This window comes from Mauremys mutica, chromosome 4, assembly GCF_020497125.1.
Source record: "Mauremys mutica isolate MM-2020 ecotype Southern chromosome 4, ASM2049712v1, whole genome shotgun sequence".
NCBI classification, from domain to species: Eukaryota; Metazoa; Chordata; order Testudines; family Geoemydidae; genus Mauremys; species Mauremys mutica.
The window spans coordinates 98,939,770-98,962,094 of NC_059075.1; the positions used below are offsets into that span (position 1 = coordinate 98,939,770).

General features: G+C 39.9%; 1 protein-coding gene across 1 annotated transcript in view; it reads left to right on the forward strand.

The window, feature by feature from the left end:
* DENND5A (DENN domain containing 5A) overlaps positions 1–22,325 on the forward strand; it is a 107,149-nt gene that overhangs the window by 49,857 nt on the left and 34,967 nt on the right. The window contains 6 exon segments of the mRNA XM_045015191.1: positions 375–562; positions 12,759–13,076; positions 16,622–16,837; positions 18,115–18,349; positions 19,057–19,207; positions 19,897–19,990. Of these exon segments, the coding sequence (XP_044871126.1) occupies positions 375–562; positions 12,759–13,076; positions 16,622–16,837; positions 18,115–18,349; positions 19,057–19,207; positions 19,897–19,990 (1,202 nt within the window).

Below are 22,325 nucleotides of genomic sequence, written 5' to 3' on the forward strand. Positions count from 1 at the left end.
TGTGATTTATTTTTTAACCAATCTAAGTTACTAACCAACCAGGATGCTTTTACTATGTTATTAACCAATTGTAGAATACTGGTCAGTTACTTTGATGAGAGAATTTTATATATATATATATATATAATACACACACATGCGCACGCACACACACTTTTATACATAGAGAAGGAAACAATGAATTTGACCCCTGAACCACTGAGGTCTGAGTATCACTGGTGTAGATAATACATTGTGGCTCTGTGTGCCACCTTTTAGACAAACTGTTACACTTGAACTTTCTAATTCAAACTATATAGCATCCCATCAATTTATTGCCTTGAGTTTAAGTGTATTTCTTTCACAAACATCTTTCTTTCTTGTTTAACTTTTAGATTACCAGAGATTGATGACTGTGGCAGAGACCATCACAGCACTAATGTTTCCATTCCAGTGGCAGCACGTATATGTTCCCATCCTGCCAGCCTCTCTCCTTCATTTCCTAGATGCCCCTGTCCCTTATTTAATGGGCTTGCACTCCAATGGACTGGATGACCGGTCTAAGCTGGAATTGCCTCAAGAGGTGAGAGAAACTTGGCTGGATTGATAGATATTTTACAGGGCTACTATATTATTTTGGGAGAAGTGAGAGAGAAACTGAGTGAACAATGAAATCTATAATAGGGAGTGTAAGGTGAAAACACACATTATGGGCATTCCTATTTGCATTGGCCTGATGGATTTCATTGGGGTTATCAGATAAAATCCATTCCGATGAAAGAGAGAAATAAAACTCATTGTTTTGGGAACTTTCTGCTGTAGTAAAGTTAAACCTTGTAATTTACCAGCTATAGTGTATTAATGCAGTAAAGGTACTTGAAGGAAAAATACATTTTGACCTACAGAGAAGTCAATGTTTGTTTGTTGCCAGTTGATAGCAATTGTGTGGTAGACACTATACAGACACAGAACAAAAAGATGATCCCTATCCAAAGGAGATGACAATCTAAATATGGATTTGGGGCAGCACAAATGGCTGCATTATATTTATTTTGTCCCCTTGACCCACCCACCACCAGCTTACAAGCTCAACAGGAAAGGTTGGCATGGCTTGCTGTGGAAATCAGGGTGTGCAGTGACAGCATGACCTTAAGCACTGTCTGAGACAGCATAGGGGAATGGCTGCAGGAGCAGGTAGCTGTCAGCCTGAGGCTTCTAAACCAAATAGGAGCAGAGTCCTGGTAGACTTGAAATTAACATACAGCAGCAGCAGGCACTTTCCCATGCTGTTCAACTCCAAAATCCTCCAGGGGATCTCCTCCTCAGAGTTGTGTGAGAGCACCTGGCTGGCTGATTGTCTGCTCCTGCTCGGGAGCCGTGTTGCATATTGGATCATATTGTAATCAATTAGTGCCATATAATTCATTCTCAAAAGTACTGGGAGTTTAGAACCCTAAAACGACATGCAAGGAGGTGTCCAGAAAGTGTTTGGCCATCCATCCTGCTCTCATACGACTAATATATGGAAGTAATTTGGAAGTCTGAACATACTGGCATGCGAGAGCATGTTACAGTAAAATAGAGACTTTCCAGCATTAATGAAAGTGTCTAAATGTCTTCTTAAAGCATCTTGGTTTGGATGAACTGATTTTGGAAAAAGGCCTAAATGCAGCTATTGATGCAAGAATATTGCATTGTTTTATTCATACTATTTCTTTCTTTTTGCTAACAATGACCATCAATATTCTCTAGAGTGACATAGGCATCTAGCCTTTTTCAGCAGACTGTTACTTTCAGAATTAATACCTGTGAAGTGCAACTTGGACACTATGATTCAACTGGCATTGAAGTCATTTTAAATGCTAGTGTAGGCAGGACAAATCCATCCTCAACACTGGCCAAGTAGGGAATAGGAAAATATGTGAAAACACTGGTTATGGAATCTAAATGATGAAGAATAAAGAAAAGGGCCATGAGTTTATGGACATCTAGTTGCCTCTTTTTGTTTTCATTTTAACTTAGGTTTTTTCAACATGATAAAAGAGAAACCAGCAAGAATTTGGCAGAAAAATACATGCTTTTCATTATCCAGCAGTGCAGAAACACAGCTTGAGATAGAAAACTTCCTAAAAAGGCCTCTTGATATTCTTATTCTGTAAACCTCCACTTTGGTCACCATGCCAACCCTTTGTTATTTTTATTCAAATCCATATGTCAACTAGTGTTTATAATAGTTTATATTCAGTTGTTGGTCTTAGGAACTGAAAAGTTAAATCTTTCCCTACAGATATTTTCACATTCTTTTTAATAAGCATTGAGTACTTTGTGTTTTTTTTCTAATGCAGCTAAGCCTACATTGATCCGTCTATTTTTGTTTATCTCCTTGTTTATGCATCAGCATCATTAATGACACCAGCAGGAACATGCAGAACTTTGAGAGTGGTCAGTTACTTCAGCTTACTTCTGCTAGCAGATGTTCCTCTTGGTTTTGATGGGGCCAATTAACATAGCTAATATTGATTTTTTTTCTTTTAGTTTTTTTAGCTGCCAGCTGGAGTGAAATGAATGTGTGTGTCTGCATATGTGTATTAGTAATATATATTATTTATTAGCATATGGATTTTTTATTCATACAGTAATCTAAAAGTCAATGGTCCATAACATGTGAAAAAAATATAGTCCCTTCCCAATAGAGGGGAAGAGCTTGTCTTTAGAATCTTGGGAAATTTTCTCCATAACTTAACATTAATAATTTTTATTTTCACATTTTGAATCTACACTGTTTGACAAGTAAATGGCTATCTGAAGGGCTTTCTCAATATTCCTAAAAGACCTAAATAAGAATATATCACTCCTTATATGCTCCAAGTAATCCCTCTAGTACAGGGGTGGGCAAACTATGGCCCCTGGGCCGGATCCAGCCCCTCAAGGCTTTGGATCCGACCCGCGGGATTGCCCCCTGTGACGCTGCAGGCCCCACACCGCTCTCAGAAGCGGCCAGCACAACGTCCCTGTGGCACCCGGGCATGGGGGCAGAGGGCTCCGTGTGTTGCCCTTGCCTCCAGGCACTGCCCCTCACAGCTCCCATTGTCCGGGAATGAGGAACCGCGGCCAATGGGAGCTTCGGGGGAGGTACCTGGAGATGCAGCAAGGGCAGCGCATGCAGAGCCCTCTGTCGTCGTCGTCGTCCCCCCACTCCCTCCCCGGGGTCGCAGTTCTTCCTGGAGTGGCGCAGTGTGGGGCCAGGGCAGGCTTCCCAGAGCCACTTTAGGTAAGCGGCGCCGGGCCGGCGCCCGAACCCCTGCCCTGAGCCCCCTCCCACAGTCTGCAGCCCTCCAGCATCCCAACCCCCTTCCCTGAGCCCCCTCATACACCCTGCACCCCTCCTCTGTCCCAATCCCTTGCCCTGAGCCTCTTCCTGCACATTGCACCCCTTCCCACACCCCACACTCCCTCCTGCACCCCTGCCCCGGCCCTGCATACAATTTCCCCACGCAGATGTGGCCCTTGGCCCAAAAAGCTTGCCCACCTCTGCTCTAGCACCTACATTTGGGAAGTTTTGTTACAAATAATTGACATTGACACAGTGATACAGAATTAAAAGTTGGTTTTCTATAGCATCTCATAGATAAAACAATCTTCTGAGGAAAATGTAGTGTTGAAAGGGGTGTTCCAGTATAATTAAACCAGAGTTTGGAATAGCCTGGACTAAAACCTGACTCCTCTGAAGCTTAAATGGTTCAATTTCTTGTTCAAAGAGCCAGATTGTATCACTCTTACACCCAATGAATATACAGTACTTCATTCTGAGAAGTCCCACAGTGGAAGTACAGATAGATTAAATCTGAACTGAGTTTTATCACTTTGCCTTTACTGCTTCACTAGTTAACTTCCTTTCTGCTAAGAAAATATTAGCTATGCCTCAGCGGATGACTGGAACAAGCAAGTGTGGTCTCCAGATTCCAAAAATATTTTTTTCCAAATAAAGAAAAAACAGTCAGTCCCAAAGTATGGCAGGTTTCCTCACCTCTTCTCCTGTCTAGTGGTGACTGAGGCAGTACCATGTGGATATTTATAGGATTTTTGATATTCAGGATCCATCTGAGCCTTGGCTGTCTTTACAATTGTATTTTTAACTGCTGTGTCTGCAATCAAAATGGTCTCAGGTTTAAAAAAGGAAATAGATTTTTCTTGAAGGTAAACTGCTGGCAAATAGAGGGGGAAGCTGAGGTGCCAAAACACTTTTTAGCCTTAAATATTTTTGCAGCTTCCCTCCTCCGTGTTCTCCATTTCCCTCTCGCTCCCCCCCCCAGTGAACCATAAACTGGAGCCTCTTATTTTGTTCTCTGATGGTTTCCTCTTATTTTGGAAAAGCTTTGTTTCCACCAGTCCTGCTCTGTGGCCTTATTTTCAAGGTTGGTAACATGAGTGGCCACTCCTAGTAATAGATTGGAAATATTTTCTGCATTACTTTGATTACTATTGTGAGGTTGTTTTTTTTACATCACATGTTTTTCTAATGTACCAGATCTGGTGCTCACCTCTGGTGATTGCACACTTTAGGTCTTACAGGGTTGCTCCCCATTTAGGGTTGTCTGAGATTCCATACATAGAGCATCGAACTTCTGTAGTTTGCAAGAAGGCTTTTTATTTTGAGACATGTTTTGGAGCTTGTTTGAGTTTTTCCTGAATTACCAGGAGTATTCTAAAGGTACTGCAAACTTCTGTGGTACAAATATACAACAGATAATCTGAGCTGGAAAGTAAACCAAGCTATACTCAAGTGGGTCTGCAGAACTCAATAACGTGCATCTGTGTCCTCTCCCACTCGTTATGGATGAACGCTACATACAAGCAAACCTTGGTCTTTGGTTACAGTGTACTTTTGATGTGCCCCAAACTGGGGATAGAGCTACCTATGTGAGTGAATTTGGAGATCTGCTAAGGTAGATCTACAGTGCAACGTTATTCTATCTGAATACATGTGCCTGCCCAAGAAGCGAAATAGAGGAAAAAAAAGAGATCCGTACTAAGGAAATCTTCATGCAGCTTAATGTGATCATTTATTTTGGAGTTTCTCGCCTATTTTTAAAATGAGTTGTCATTTTCTGTTTGGCATAGCAGGTGAGAGTTTTTTTTGCCATGGATTCTATTAGTACAATCACAAAGATCAGTATCTGTTATCAGTAATATTAGCAGTCAGCTTTAATATATTTGGAAATGCAGCTGCAGGCTGATATCAAAACTATGCATTACTGTAAACATATACTGTCCAATATCCTCAGTTTTAAAACAAATAAAATAAAAAAAACTTCTGCTGTTCAGTTCATACAACAATGGAAATGTACAGCAACTAAAAAATGGCACCACGCAGCAGTACACAAAGCCTTGTAGGGCCTAATAGTTGCATTGAGTCAAAAGCAAACTATTAAGATCAGTAACAAAAGAGCTTTACAGTGTGTAGCGTCATCTGTTAGCTCAAAGTTTGGAACACTTTTCATATTGTACAGATATCAGAATAATTACATATAGGAGCTTATTTCCGAATCCTGCCTTTTCTTGACTTCTGACAGTAGAAATCAAAAGTTGTCGTACACCATGTGTGAGTCAAGAGGAGTATTACCCATTCATCAATGTATTGTTTTTTGAGTTGGTCAGGAAAAACAGATTTTGACACACAGTTTGTGGAATTACAAGACTTGAGCCTTTTATCTCTAACTCTTTTACCCAAAGAAAGAGAGAGTTCAGATAAGAAATATGAATTACCTAATTTAGACAAATGGAAGAGAACTGAGTTTTAAGAACTAGCTAGTCAGTGGTTTTCAAATGGAGGACATTTTAAGAATAGAATCTTGCTATTGTAAACACAGTAGGAATGTCTACACTAGAGTTTTAAACTCTAGATTTCAATTGTTTTCAACACTTCTGGGTCCAGGGTGGAACAAATGTTTGTGGAGTGTCCAGACTAGTGTTTACAAACATATTGGCTAACTCCAGTTAATTGGCAGTTGGCTTGAGTTAAGTCTACAGGAGACAGACCTTGAGGATTATACTAGTATAGTTAAAGCAGTATAGCCCCCAGTGTGTGGAAACAGCACTCTTTAAAATGCTATAGCTTTGTTCCAGTATAGCTAGTCTCATATGGAGATGCCAGTATAAATGTGCCACTCTAGAGCTTGTACTGGTGTAACTATTTCAGTTAGAAAATCACAGTCCTAACTGCTGTAGTTTCAGTAGTACACAACTAGTGTGTAGACAAGGCCTTGGGTACATTGGAAAGTCATCTGCCGAGGGTGAAATTCATTCAAGTTCCATAGGGCTTTGAAAGAGCCTGAATTCAGCAAAATCAAATAAAAGGAATTAAGGCTTTGAAGCTGTGTATATGGGGTTTAGACCTGCAATGTGCCAATAATGCTACTCACTTGCATAAAGTTGAGCATATGTGCTTAAATATTTTGCTGCATTAGAGACAGAGTGCTCAGCATCTTACAGGATTGTGCCCATGGTGGGGGCGTGGGGCTAGTGGCTGCATCACAGGCCTCTAAGGAAACCAGAGAAGGAAAGGGGAGGGGCTGTACAGGAAGACGCTTCTGTAAAAATTGAAGTGGAGGGAAGGACAATCCAGTTTACCGTAAATATTTTTAACGGTGCTAAGCGTGTGGTTTGTTTATCAGTAATGTAGATCACAGTGCTGATTACACAGGCTGTCATGCAAATCATAAAAACCTAGCAAGCAATAGCATCTGAATGTTTTCTGTTTCTTTTAATTTATCTTTCAAAGTAATTTGCTTGCTCAGCTAAATTGTGAGAATATTGCAACAGTTTATCTGGGGCATTTCATAGTACAGGCTTTATTTGTATATTTCACCTCTTTTTGTGAGAAGAAATGCAGGGTGGAAAGCACAGTGGAAATTCAAATAGTAATAATTTTGAAATTTCGGATGAGATTAAGCAGTGTTGTTCAGTAAGTGCTGGGAGAGTCAAACACAAGCTAAAACACTTGTTTGGAATGATGTGGTCCTGTGATCTTGGGCAGATTTCTTTTTTCTTTTCCAGTGAAGTTAGAATGCGGAAAAGATGACATTTTTCACATTTGAAGGTGAAGTTGTGCCTTGGCCAAGGCACAACTTCATCAGCATTCTAATCCCAACCACTGCAAAGATCTCACTTCTCAAATTGGATCTTAACAAGGGCCTTGTTTTGTTTTTTTGTTTTGTTTTACTATTCCAAAACAAAGCCTTTTGTTTCTCTGAATTCCAACATATTAGATCATCTTGACCAAGAGAGTTACTTTGAATAATAATGGCTGCTTTGTGTGTTTCTCCTATTAATTGGTAGAATGATTTGATTTCTTGAGGATGCTGCATATTCATTTCGGACCCTGAATAGGTTGTGATGACCAATTTTATGTCATTCCTACCGCTCAGCTTTAAGACAGCCATTTGCAGAGTTAATTTCTACAAGCTGCTGCCGCCAGTAATTCTCCCCTGCAAATTCTGATTTGGCATGAAGAGCAGCAGCAATGTGAATCAGTGTAAATGATCATCATGGATACTTGCAGGAATGGAAGAGAAACTTTCCTTGAAACATAGAACCCATAAAAATGTTCTCTAGGCAAGACAGCTTTTATGGGGCCAAGTTCTGCCCTCAGTCATACCATTGGAGTTAGCCTTTAAAAAGCCTTCGCATGTGTTGTAAGCATATTCAGTCTCTCTCATGTCTATGCAGAGATGCGTGGGTGTAAGTGGTCTGATCTTGTATCTGCTATGCATGTGCTTAGTTCCATTGACTTGAGTACATAAGGCTAAGCACATGAGTTTTTGCAGGATTGAGACCTTGGATACCAAGGTGAGAGGTGCTTTAAAAATGCTTGACTACTGCTTCTGAACCTTCTTCATACAGTAACCTCATGTTACCACAGAAGCATTTTTTTTGTGTGTGGACCTTCTTCCCATCTAACCACAATGGGAGGGGGCTAAGCAATCTCTGAAGCCTGCTTGTGACCCCCCCCCCACCCCTTCTCGGTTGAGAACCTGTGCTAGACAGATCCCCAGCTGTACACAGGCTTTGACTCTGTTTTATGCAGATGCAGGAGAGGAGTCTGAGTAACATATGCACATTGTATGAAAAGTTCAAAATAGAAGTATTTTTTTTCTACTTTCAGCATAATGACAGGGTGGGAACTTACTCATTGTTAAGTGAATGAGCTATTTTCTCTGCCTTTTAAGTGTCCTTTTGGGAAACATCGATGCATTTTCCTCCTCTGTTTTTAAATGGAACTGAAGGAAAGATACAAGCTTGATGCAGGAATTACTGAGTGAGAATTTTGGCTTGTATTCTATAGAACAGGTGTCGGCAACCTTTCAGAAGTGGTGTGCCGAATCTTCATTTATTCACTCTAATTTAAGGTTTCGCGTGCCAGTAATACATTTTAACGTTTTTAGAAGGTCTCTTTCTATAAGTCTATAATATATAACTAGACTATTGTTGTATGTAAAGCAAATAAGGCTTTTAAAATGTTTAAGAAGCTTCATTTAAAATTTAAATTAAAATGCAGAACCCCCCGGACAGGTGTCCAGGACCCAGGCAGTGTGAGTGCCACTGAAAATCAGCTCGCGTTCCGCCTTCGGCACCCGTGCCATAGGTTGTCTACCCCTTCTATAGAAGGACAGTGGTCCCTCCTGGTTTTAAAATGAGTTTTGCCATTTACTTCATGAGGCTAGGATGTCATCATATGAATCTATGAAAATTGATTTACCCATCACACTCATTAGATTGATAGACTTGAAGCTCTATTTATTTTGGTCCATAAAAGTTTGATTACACTGTAGGCAGGACTTTAAACTATAACATTCAAACCATATAACATTTTAGTGCTTCGGAGCGTAGTATGATTGATTACTGCAGGAGGCTGGGAAGAACCTTTTTATTGCACAGTTGGGTGCAATGTTGGGTATAATGAAAAAAACCATGGCACTGAGTCTCAGAGCCTGGGTCAGCTGACTCATGCTCATAGGGCTTGGGCTTCAGGGCTAAAATTGCAGTGTAGACTTTTGGGTTCAGGCATGAGCCTGGGCTCTGAGATGCTCCTCCTTGTGAGACTAGAGTCTGGGCTCTGGGACCTGAGCCCAAATTACGCTGCCATGTTGTAGCCTTTGCAGCCAGCCATGGCCATGCCAGGGGTCTTTTTTATTGTATTGTAGACATACAATAAGTGTGGTTTGTTTTTTTTAACTGTCTTTTGAAGCATGAGGTAGTAGCTGAAGCTAGAGGCAAGATACTTGACAAAATAAACCAATAGCATAGGCCTGTATGGCAAAGTAAATGTTTGTGTGCTTAGTCTCTGAAACCAGAGACTAACTTTGTGATGCCCTGTTAGCAATTTTTCTAGGACGGGTAACATCTTTCCATTATTTAAACTGAACTTTTAAAGTTAGTTTTGACTTTTAGAAATGTGTGCGTGTGTGTGTGTGCATAGCAAACCAGAAATTACTGCATGGGCTATCTCTTGGAGGCTGGCATTGTTCACAAGCCAATCAGACTATGCTCCCATGAGTAGGTCATCAGAGCTCTTTGAGTGAATGGTGAAAACCTCTGTACGCTTTAATTTTTTATTCTATAGAACATATTAATCCAACTCTGAATGCATGTATAATTAAAAAAAGGAAAAAATTAAGTAACTACAAATGGACACAATGTAAATTAATGGACTCAATCCCTCTTCTCTCCCACACCCTTAAAAAATAAATTGAAAAATCAACACTTTCTCAAATATCCTGCAAATGCAGGAGTCTTGCAACACAGGGTGGATTGATTTAAATAAAGGCAATTGACGTCAGGAAGTGAAAAGCCTTGATTTTAATCATTGATTTTTAATCAACGTTTCCATTTGTACTTCTATTACTTTTTAAAGGTGCATTGTCATTGGTTGATGTAAATCAGCATGTTTTAATGATTATAACTAAATTTCAGGGCCGCCCAGGGGGGAGAGAAGTGGGGCAATTTGCCCTGGGGCCCACAGGGGCCCCCACGAGAATATAGTATTCTGCAGTATTGCAACTTTTTTTTTATGGAGGGGCTCCCGAAATTGCTTTGCCTCAGGCCCCCTGAATCCTTTGGGCGGCCCTGATTTACACTAGATTTGGTACATCTTTTTGCTACTACATTATATCTATATACATTTACTGAAGCCATTTTATAGTTTAATATTTTCAGACTCTAATTGTACATTTTTAATGTAAAGTATAAAGCTTGACCTCAAAGATTAAATGTTTCCCCCTGATTGTTTCTTTATATGGAAAAGCAGCCTTTAACTGAAAAGGTTTAAAAGAAGCTCATGAATTCAGCATATCTATTTTTTATTTAAATGGTTAAGCGATTCTAACTCTAGGCCTTAGCTCATTTTTAAAAAGAATCTAAAGTATTGTTTAAATAACCATAAAAATCAGATTTAAATAAAAATTCAAATTTTTAACTTTGATTTTTACCCACCCTATTGCAACATGACCTGAAGATGGCTTGAGGCTGTTAAACCTACCTTGATTCTGGCGTATGGCAGTTTTTTCAATTTCTAGCTATTTTCTTTCTGCAGTGAAATTTAAGTCTAGAATCTTTAAAAGGCTTTTAAAATAGGGAAAACTGTCTTTCCTGTTTACTTTGGGGAATATGACTCTGATTCCGGAAGGCATCCCTGTATAAGAAGGGCTCTTAACCAATTGTTTAACTTGAAGCCTGTGTTCAAGTCTCCTTGATTTCAGTGACACGTAAGTGCTATCCTGAATGAGGACCTAAATCGCTATTACTTATTACTTGCATTACTATAGCACCTAGGATCATTGTTCATTAATCAGGACCCCATTGTGCTAGAAGCTGTAGAGAAACAGAACAAAAATTATGAGAAATATTTTTTCCCTTTGAATATAGTAATGCAAATATTATAGAACACATGTTTAAGCATGAACAAGCAGAAGTACTAGTGGGATAAATATTAAATGGCATAGTAACAACTGGTTGTGTGATAACCAGCCATTTCTGTGGCTTGCAGTGTAGGCTGTGTGTGTGTGTGTGTGTAGTACTCTGGAGAGAGACTAATTTCTACGCAGCAATTTGACTAGAAGAAGAAAATGATTGCGAGATGAGCCAAACACTGGGCTTCCCCTATGAAGAAAACTTCACATCTGGTTTGGCTTTTCCTTTATTGGCAAGAGGTTTTATTTTGTGGATTATGCAGGCGCTCTGGTCTCTCTGTCATTAGGATGAAGCGAGCTGTCCATTATAAATCAAATATTTGTCCAATTCTCCTCCAAATACCCCAAATAAATCTTTCCCATACTAAACCAATCCAATGTAAATGTCACATGGAGAATCTTTAACTAGGGTGAAATATTGCTGAGAAGCTTAAGGAAAATTGGACGAGGCTTTTGTGAAATGAGGGGTAAAAAAAAACAACGTATTATTTTTTGGAAAAGTTTCTTAATGTGTAAGTGGCTTCTCACTTCTTAAACAACTTGACAGAAATTAAACATTGTTTGCCCTGAGCAATTACAGGTACAGTGGAATGGTTTTGAGGCTTAATTATTCAGTACCCTATGTTGCAAATACTTGTACTGTGCTTGGTAGGTATTTGCAGGATTGGGCCTTTCGTTATTAAAGCCTCTGATGCATATATGAGGATCCCTGGGAAATTCCTAAATTCAGGGTCTTCTACTTAAAACACATGAGCTTCCTAAATCATGCACCATGCTACATGGTTTCAAAGAAGCACATGGAAGCTGTTCTGCAGTCTACCCCTTCCTGTGTAAACAGCTGCAGTTCACATATGTCTTAAGGCTAGCACTGGAGGCACTGTAGCCTGCACACCTAACATTTATCGTGTTAAAACTACATTGGTACTGAATGTAAGTCCAAACCAACACACGTGCCATTAAAAATCTGCCTTTAAGGGCTGGAAGATGAACCCACACTAAACTTCATGGTACTCCATTTATTTACTGCAGAATAACTATTTTGAGTCCATTAAAACACAAAAATCTTTATTGTGGAATCAAAGTGAGGAGTACTGACCATTACCCTGTGCACCTCCCACTGAAGATGTGCAACCCTTAACAATTCAAGTGTTAGAAAACCCGGAAATGTGGAGTTAGGGGTTCTCCACATACCCATTCTTTGTTTTATTATATGTTAGGTAGGACCTAGGAACCAACTGACAATGGACTCCATTATGCTAAACTCTGTTAAAACCTAGGATAATACAGTTCTATCCCCAAAGATCTTACCTCTTAGAAGAAGGTTAGTGTTACAATATAAAAAAACCCTACAAATGTTAAAAAACAAAAAAACAAAACCAAAAAAGCCCCAGGAAATCAAAAAATAAGGTAACATTTTCTTCATAACACAACCACACAAACTTAACTGTGCCCCATGGATGAAAAGAGGAACTGGGACTATCATAGTATGGAAGGGACAACATTAATTCAGGTGATTGGCATCAGTGGGTGAGAAGCCATGCTGCAAAGCCACACATGAGTTAGTGTCCTCACTGGTGTGTCGCCAGGACTTCTCAGGGCATGTACCATGGCCATCTCCCTCAAAAGCTTGGGAAACCTTGCTTTGCAGTGTGCTCTTAAGGCCAACAGATTCAGGCTGTGTTAACCCAAGGAGTGTGTATGGAGTAGAAGTACGTTTAAGAGTCCATGTACAATATGTAAAATGTATCTTTAGAAAACATTTAAATTCCATGTTTGATGCTTAATGTAATACTATCCTGACTTAATTTGCAGGCTAACCTGTGCTTTGTGGATGTAGACAACCATTTCATTGAGCTTCCAGAGGATTTGCCCCAATTCCCAAATAAACTCGAATTCATTCAGGAAATCTCTGAGATCCTAATGGCATTTGGAATCCCACCTGAGGGAAACCTGCACTGTAGTGAAAGCGCCTCAAAGATGAAAAACCTCCGAGCATGTGACATAGTTTCTGATAAAAGAAATGGGAACATAGCAGGATCACCTTTAAATTCATATGAACTGCTAAAGGAAAATGAGACCATAGCAAGGCTTCAAGCACTTGTTAAAAGAACAGGTGTGAGCCTAGAAAAGGTAAGTTATGGAATTGCATGTAATCTCTTTTGGAGTTGTATTACAGAATTGTAGTAGCTACTGAGTGGGTGAAAGATATACAGAGTGATGGTCTGAATGCTTGGGCCTTACCTTCACTAGAAAAAAGTGTATTTTTAATACATGTTAGCTAACCCATATTAACATCATAGTATAGACAAAGTCAAGTTGTTGTGGTTTGGTTGAGGTTAATTCCTTGGCTCCACCTAGAGTTTATTTTTTCCCTGTTGACATGTTAAAAATACTTGCCTTGCCTACACTAGGGTCTTAACTCATGTTAGATAATCAGTGTTTTAAAAACATACTTTTATTTTTCTTATGTAGACATGGCCAGAACTGGCATACAGTTATTTGTAGAGACTAATCTTAGCTTTCACAGAAATTGGTATTTTGGCATCTTTCTGTCTCAGTTTCTCCACCTGTAGAATGTGGATAATAATGTGCCTGCCACAGCGATGCTATGAGGCTTTATTCATTAATGTTTGTTGAAGGACATAAATCAACACCTTGTAGAGGTCAAGCATAGGAGTTTATTACATACAGCGTTGGCGGAGTGTCACCTTGCTTATTAGGCTCAGAGACACTGTCAATCAATTGATTACAATGGAATATATGGATTTTCCATGGGCGGGGGAAAGTAATGGGGTAGGCAGTTCCACACCCCGGGATAGGATTTGCAGCAAGACAAGATGGCACATTAGCCAGTTGTTAACAGGTTACATAATGTCTCCGCCCACGGTCTCAAGTTAGCAAGTTAACATTTAATTAATATTTTGATAAAAATGTTATTAATATAAAATATATATGTTGAATTCTGATATGGGGTCTATAGGAATGGGTAGCTCCTCTGATTGTCCAGCAGATACTTTCCATGGGACGGCACTCTGGGTCCTTTCTTTGATTTGGGGCACAAAAAGCCGGGAGCCAGCCCTGAGAGGAGGTGAGCTGCGGCGGTGTGGGGAGGGCCGCAGGAAGTAACCCTGGGGGGGAGAGGCAGAGGAACCGCTCTCACCTCCGTTCCACTGCTGCCTGCTCCCCCAAGCGCGCCGCTGCTCTGCTTCTCCCCACCTCCCTCCCAGGTTTGCCGCAAAACAGCTGATTCGCGCAGCAAGCCTGGGGTAGGAGGGGAAATGTGGCACGCTTGGGGGAGGAGGCGGGGCCAGGGATTTGGGGAAGGGGTTGGAATGGGGCAGGGAAGGGGCGGAGTTGGGGCGGGGGGGAATTTTTTGCTTGGGGTGGCAAAAAACTTGGAGCCGGCCCTTATTCCTAGGGGTTAAAACAAAGGAACAGTGAAAGATTGTTTCCTTTGTGTTTTAAGGCAGGCATTGGTCCCTTGCTAGGGCAGGTGGGAGGATGCCATATCTTATACTGACATCTGCCAACTTTTCATAAACTCAAGGTTGGATCTGGGGGAAGAACATCTCCCTACAGAAGAAACTAACACAATAGGAACAAGGATCCTTTGTTCAATCTGCAACTCTGAATAAGACACAATTATTTAGTTCTTAGCCCCAACACCTGGCAATTTGCTGACTAGTTATACTTTAGCAAAACAAGATTATCTGTTTACCCCAGCTTTCTCTTAGCTGATCACTGTTTGCTAGGCCTCTCGTCTCTTGACCAAACTCTGGACTTTGGGTCTGGAAAACAGCTGGCACAGTCCATATACCAGGTTGTTATATAAAATGCACATGGATTTTAACTCTTCATTTGTAAAGTGTTTAGGGCCTGGTTTTCAGAGATACTGAGCACATATGGCTTTCATTGTTCTCAACTGTGGGTTCTCAGCACCTCTGAAAATTGGGCCCTACCTGCATAAGTGGTGTTTTTGAAAGGTCTCCAAGGTTTGTGTTTTCCATTTCTGATATGGAGGGAAAATTCTCTCAGAAAGGTTTGCTTGTTTGTCTTGGATGTTTATTTGTCTTGCATGTTTAAATTGCTTCCCACAGACCTTCCCTTTTGTAAGTCTGATTCTTGCTTGTGTTGCTGAGGTTAGTGCTACAAGAGGGGAAATTAAATGAAGGAACTGACTTACTGCTGTAGAATTGCTCTGGGGAGTAGAGCTGCATTGGGGAGAGAAAACTGCTTGAGGATAGTAAGAGTGAGCATTCAGTTACTGGATATTAGATTCTCTCAAATCAACTGTTTCTTTTAGACTTTTGTTTTGCATTGTTTTCGTTCTCTTCAGGAGGAAATTGGGAAGAAGCTTTTGCTTTGCTTATTGCATTGGAAGATAGTGGGAAGAAATACAGGTGTCTCTCTCCTGTGACTTTCTATGCACTTTGACCTCTCTGCACTCTCCTCCATTTTAGATTAGAAAAGAGTTTCCAGACCCCCCCCTTTATTAACTTTCTGTAAAAGTGTCTGATTGTGGATGTGGACAGGGCATAACTTTTGTTAGTTTTTTTTTTTTAAACTGTTTGAGAAATGAAAACTGCTCCTGAAGTAGCTCTCCTATAGTGCCCGGCTCTGACACTAGAAGTAATTTCAAAATTTGAAACACTGCCTGTCTAGGATAGAGTTGGAAAGAACTGTTGAATGTTGCAGCTGTTTGCACTGGAGAGAAGTCATTGTAGAATCCATGGGTACAGCTGGTCCTTGACAAAGAGCTTTGTACCAGGCACTGCAGCCAGCTAGTGTAACCAATGTGGCTTAAAATGCATTGGATAGCTGTTGTGTGTGGGTGCAAGTCATATGTGGAAAGCTCAAGATATTCCATCCAATTACTTTTTTTTAGTGGCATGTCCCATAATTGCAGCAGGAGATATGAATATGCACCATTTCAGATATTTTACATAGTTAATTATGGCTGAGATTTTCATAGATACCTAATGAACTGGACACCCAAACATCTGGATTCTCTGTGTAGCTTTGAAAACCTCCGCCCATGTCTTTTTTAAAAATACATTTTAAAGCATTGTGTTGGCTGTTTAGAGAATTGTGCGATTTTTAAATAAAGCGTGCCGCTGAGGACTTCTGATCTTGCAAAAATGACTACTTGCATAGCAAATTTTTTTGATAATGCACATCGATATTAATATGAAGGTCAATATATAATGACTTGGAACAGTAATAAATATGGATTTATGATACACCTGAGAGAAATGCATATTCACCTACTATACCTGAATAGTAAAGTCTCTTGTGACCTCATAGAAGTGTTTTTGTTTTTTTGTTTGTTTGTTTTTAAGGACCAAAGAAAGTAAAAGGTGTCTACATGTATTCTATATATTTTCTATCTTTTTAAAAATGCCTATTTTTAGTGTCCTGAACATTGGAAGTGAATATCCAGTTTATTATTGGAGCTATAATCTCTTATACTAACAGTCTTTTCAGCTGAGTTATTAAATGATGCTCTCTTTGATAGCGTTGTTTGGAATCTTCTGGGTTATAGGTTAGAATGTTGATTGGAGGAATGACAATTGGATAACAAATGGGGCCTGAATGTGGGCTTGCATTCCTTATGTACCAACCTCCCATGAAGGAAGGGACACATTTGGTTCTTGTATGTTCCCTTACTCTCTCAGCTGGAAGTGCGAGAGGAGACCAGTAGCAACAAGGATCTCAAAGTTCAATGCGACGAAGAAGAGTTCCGGGTTTACCAGCTGAACATTCAAATCCGAGAAGTTTTTGCCAACCGTTTTACGCAGATGTTCGCAGACTATGAAGTATTTGTCATTCAGCCGAGTCAGGACAAGGAGTCTTGGTTTACCAACAGGGAGCAGATGCAGAACTTTGATAAAGTAAGTTTGAAAAGAAGTGCAAAACTGAGTCATGTTTGTTTAAAAAATTACTAATCAAACCTGAAAGTACAAGTTATTAGAAGCGGTCAGAAAATGTGAGTGGGGTGGGGTGGGGTGAGGAAGGAATGTTGTGAACATTTGCATTTCTTCACTGAAACCTTCCAATCAGTTGTAAAAGAGATGCATATTATACAAATGATGACATTTATGTTTGAAGATATTCTAGTGCTTGTGGTAGAGAGCAAAATTATGTAGATGACAATAGGCTCCTCCCCAGGCATCCCTTAAGGCTCAGATCCCGAGACCCCTCCATGCTGCAATGTCTGCACAGCTGTTTTTAGAGCAGTAGCATGAGCCTGTGTCTGTTGACCTGGGCTCGGAGGCTCGCTGCCATGGGCTGTGAAGACGTAGCTTCTGGGACTGATCCAACCATAGGTGCTGACACCGTGGGTGCTCTGGGGCTGGAGCACCAGCAGGGAAAAATTGGTGGGTGCTCTGCACCCACTGGCAGCCAAGCTCCCCGTCCCGCCAGCTCGCCTCCACCTCCTCCCCTGAACGCGCCGTGTCCCTGCTTCTCCTCCCAGTGCTTGCCGCTGCGAAACAGCTGTTTCACAGGGTAACAAGCTGTGGGAGGGAGGGGGGAGGAGCGGGAACGTGGTGTACTCTGTGGAGGAGGTGGAGAAGAGGTGGGGATTTGGGGAAGTAGTCCAATAGGGACAGGGAGGGGACAGAGTTGGGTGGGGATTTTGGGGAAGGGGTTGGAATGGGGGTGGGGACAGAGGCGGGGCTGGAGGGGTCGAGCACCCACCGGCTCCAGGAGAAGTTGGTGTCTATGGATCCAACATCCAGTGAAGTCAGTGAAAAGACTCCTATTGACTTCAGTGGGCTTTGGATCAGACCATAAGTACATAATGTGTATATCCAGTATTGGTTTTGCCACTGGGGGAGCTTAGCTGAGCTAAAATCTCAAAATGTTGGGTTTTTCTAAAGTCCTTTATATTTTTTTTGTTTATAAATGAAGTGCTAAAAATAGATGACTTCCAGGCAAACTAAAAAAGTTTGCTTAGTATATTTTTCAAGATGGAGTCAGCATGCATAGTAAAATGGAACGTTGTCTGCAAAAAAAACCCCAAACCCCTAAAACAGAAGGCTTTGGATGTCTCTAAAACACTTCAATATGTGCTTGGTTAGAAATACTTTCACTTTAACGATGTACAGAACTATAACAAGGCATTGTATAGACTTTATATAGTCTCTTGTCTCTGTTTGTTCACTAGGCATCTTTCTTGTCAGACCAGCCTGAACCTTACTTGCCTTTTCTCTCAAGATTTCTGGAGACACAGATGTTTGCGTCTTTTATTGACAATAAGATTATGTGCCATGACGAAGATGACAAAGACCCAGTTTTGAGAGTGTTCGATTCTAGAGTAGATAAAATTAGACTGTTAAATGTTAGGACACCAACTCTGCGTACATCTATGTATCAAAAGTGCACTACCATTGATGAGGCAGGTAAGAGTAACAAGAACATTTCTTTCAGATGTAAGGAGCTATAGCTCTTCTCACTAGCACTTCCAAAGTTAGACTACTTGTTCAAATAAAATATTTTACTAGCCATAACATGAATCAAAGTGTCTTAGTGTTTCAAAAACAAATGAGAAGAGCTGGAAATTGAGGCTCTGGCGGAGAAATAAATTCTATACTGGAAAGGGCAATGCGAGAATCTGAGACAGCGAGCTAGCACTATGTGAGATATCTGTAAAAGGGAATTCAGTTCAGCTCTTCTCTTCATCTGCCTGAGGGTGGGATGTTCCAGATAAGATGAGATTCTCGCTGCCATTGGTAGCAGTCCTTGGATACAGTATGGACTCGAACATAAGCCTCCCTGTTCAGATATTGGTCAATATGGGGATTCCCCTATCCCCTTAAATTACAGACTTGGTGGCTTTTTATTTTTTTATTTTTTAAGTATATATGATAACGTAAAAAAGGAAGGTTATCTGCAGTGCTTAGAGTGGTTTGAAAAAAGTGTGTGTGGAGAGGTGTCTGTCGTAATCTGGGAGCAGCAGCTTTGGTAAGGCAGTGCTTACAGTACACCTCTGTGTCCCAGCTTGATTAAAACTTCTCTTCTCCCACGCCACCCCAACACTTAGAGCATTGGTTATCTGTAAAGTTACATGCTTTAGAAATATCTTCTTCTTTTTTTTTTAAACTTTCAGAGAAAGCTATTGAATTAAGGCTTGTAAAAATAGATCACACTGCGGTCCACCCACACTTATTAGATATGAAGATTGGACAAGGGAAGTATGAACTTGGGTTTTTCCCCAAGCTTCAGTCTGACGTACTCTCCATAGGACCAGCAAGCAACAAGTGAGTATGCAAACATTATTGTGCATTATGGAGTGGCATTGGATCTTGTTGAGATCTAAAGCATAAGACCAAATTTGAGATGTCAAAATGCAAATTTAATCACTTTTAAATGAGAAATGTCTGAATAACACTTTAGAATGTGGTGGACTCTTAAGGATCCTTTTAGTAACAAAGTGAAGCAAGGAGGCCAGTATTGCAATGAGGACAGAGTTAAGATTTTTGAGTGACTTTAATTAATACTGGTTAAAAGAGAGAGCCCTGTGCCAGAGGTCAGTTAAGAGCTATAATGGCTTAAAATAAGGGACCATCTCATAAAAAGTGGGAGGAAAGAGGAAGAAGAGGTTAGTAGCTGCAGAGGTGACTAAGAAGCCTTAAAAGTGGAAACTAGAAACCAAGTGCACGAGATTGTATTTTTGCTTTTTCCCTAACATAATTCTTCCAGACAGATTTAATTTTCAAACCGTTCCAGGTTCTCTGCTTACAAAGAGATGCTAAACACAGTCTGTACTTGTGTGTGCATGCAGTTCACCAGTGTTTGGCACTGGTTCTGGCACGTCTGTTGCCAGTGGGTATTTTTTGTAATGTGGACAAGCCCTGTTAACAATCCAAGATGGAAACCTTTGCACCTGCTTTTTACTCCTCTTCAGCTGACTCTTGATATGTAATGAATAATCTTGTTTGATCTGTAGATGGACAAAGAGAAACGCACCTGCACAGTGGAGGCGGAAAGACAGACAAAAACAACACACAGAGCACCTGCGTCTTGACAATGATCAGAGAGAGGTGAAAACTGTTCAGTAACTGTATAATATGATTTTCATTACAGAAATCACACCGTCTTCTCTACAATATGTCAGATCAGTTATTCCACAGTAAACCTCAGCTGTTCCTTACTCTGACCTTTCAAAAATAAAGAGCAGATCCTCAACCAGGGTAAAATGTCATAGCTCCATTGACATTAAAGGAGCTATGCCAGTGAGGATCTGTCCCAAGAGTATGAAACCAATGGTAAAAAATGGTGACTAAGTTGCAGTGTTTAAATGTGGCAAAAGTCAGATACCAGTATGCAGGTAGACGTGCACTGTCTGATTTGAGTATTGGGCTGCGTTTGAAGGCTGCATTGTTCAAAGTGCTGATTTTCAGCTATAAACATACTATGGATCCTCTCTGCTTTGTGAGGATTCAAAATAGTTCCCCTTTTGTAAAAAGCAGTGTTCCTTTGATAAGGTATACTTCTGTGTTTTGAGGAGGCGGCCTAGCTAAAAAGGAAGAAACTCCAAGAATCCCTATGTGAACTTTTTAAAATGACATTAGTTGGGTCATATGATGCCAGCTACTTTGCAGTTACTTAAGCAAGAACAAAATGGTTAGTTCTCTGAACTTCCATTATGCACAAAATATGGTGGTTAAGTGTAGTATGAGAATCATTTTTCCGATGTTCTGAGTTCTTTTTAAAATATTTGAATTGATAGGTGCTTATATATAAACAAAAAATAAAGCTTTGGGATACGTATTTTATGTCTGGGTGAAGAATCTTTTAACCTTGTTCTTTTAAAAGTTTATACCAAGATGCTTGCAGGAAATTTTAAAAAAAATATATTTTCTTCATTCATTCCATTGTTATGTGAACGATGATATAAAAGGTTGAACTGCACTTTCCATTATAAACCCTATTTTCCAGGATTTTGTGACTTGGTTGTAAAAATTGTAGTTGGAGATAAAATTAGATGTCATCTCTTTTGTAACCATATTTAAAAAAGAAAAAAAGGTTTGTGCACTTTTAAATTCTACAAATAAGGAACATTTACTGCTTTCACATGCTCTTTATGGTACTGTGTCTCAATAACATCTTCCATTTAGGAGAAGAAAGAGAAAGTGAGTAGTAGTTAGTCCATAATCTGACATTGCTTTTGACAAATATGGTGATAGCAGGTGTGAACCATTGAGGTATCAAACTGTAATTATACATGTAAAAAGTCAGTTTCCATTTTCCAGGATTTTTTTTTTTTTTAACAATGAAAGCTGAATATACACCTCTACTCCCATATATAACTCTGTCCTCAGGAGCCAAAAAGTCATACTTATCGAACTTGCTTTGATCGACCAGAGTGCACAGCCCCATCCCCCTCGAGCGCTGTCTCACCGCATTATATCCAAATTTGTGTTATATCGGGTGGCATTATATCGGGGTAGAGGTGTACTTAGCAAATGGTTAATTATCAGAGAGCAGCTACCTTAGTATGTGAGATAAATAATATATCTTATGAACCATATTGCAGAAACGTGTTCAGCAGATGGAGCTATTCTGGTCTATAGAGTTAACTCATTTTAGATATTTATTTAAAGTACCATCTATTCATGGGGAACCCCACCCCCATAATTCAAGATTTTCCCCATTAGTCTGTAACAGTTGAAATGGAGTAATTTTGAGTGTTTTTGAGTGGAGAAGTGAAAATCCTTGTGGCTGGTAGGCAGGGATTGGTAAAAATAAAAATTAAATTGATGGTCTGAGGCAATTGTCTAGAAAGAAACTTTGAAGTTGAGATTTGACAACTGTTAAGACTCTTGTGAAATTTTGTCACAAGTATGCAGTAAAGGACATAGTTCATTTTAATTCTTTATTTAATCTCATCACAATTATAGTGTTCAAATGCTTTTTTTGCTCTTTCCTTTATTTAAGCTTTCATTATTTACAGGTTTTATGTTGCATATTTATTTATTGCTCTGAGCTTTAAAAGGCATTGAGTTCTGTCTTAATTGTTATCTTTTCTGTTTTTGCATGCACGCTTTTATTCATATCTGCTTACCGTACTTTTGCTTAATATGAGCTGTCTGATTGATTGTTTGCTACAAACCTCTCCTGCCAGCATCTGGATTTTTCCTTGCCAGAGCTTCATTTGCAATCATATTTAGACTGGGACCAGCATGATTGGCCTTTCAGACCCTGTATAAAATCTGTGTCAGAGCTTTACCTGGTATGTCATATGTACAGCATGACCTGTAGTCATGGCATCAAAGATGCATAGTTAAATATATGTATTTCATAGTTGTTTAGACTGTTTCAGAAGGCGGATAAGGGGGTGGGGGTTGGTAAAAGGTGAACACTTCATTCATTATG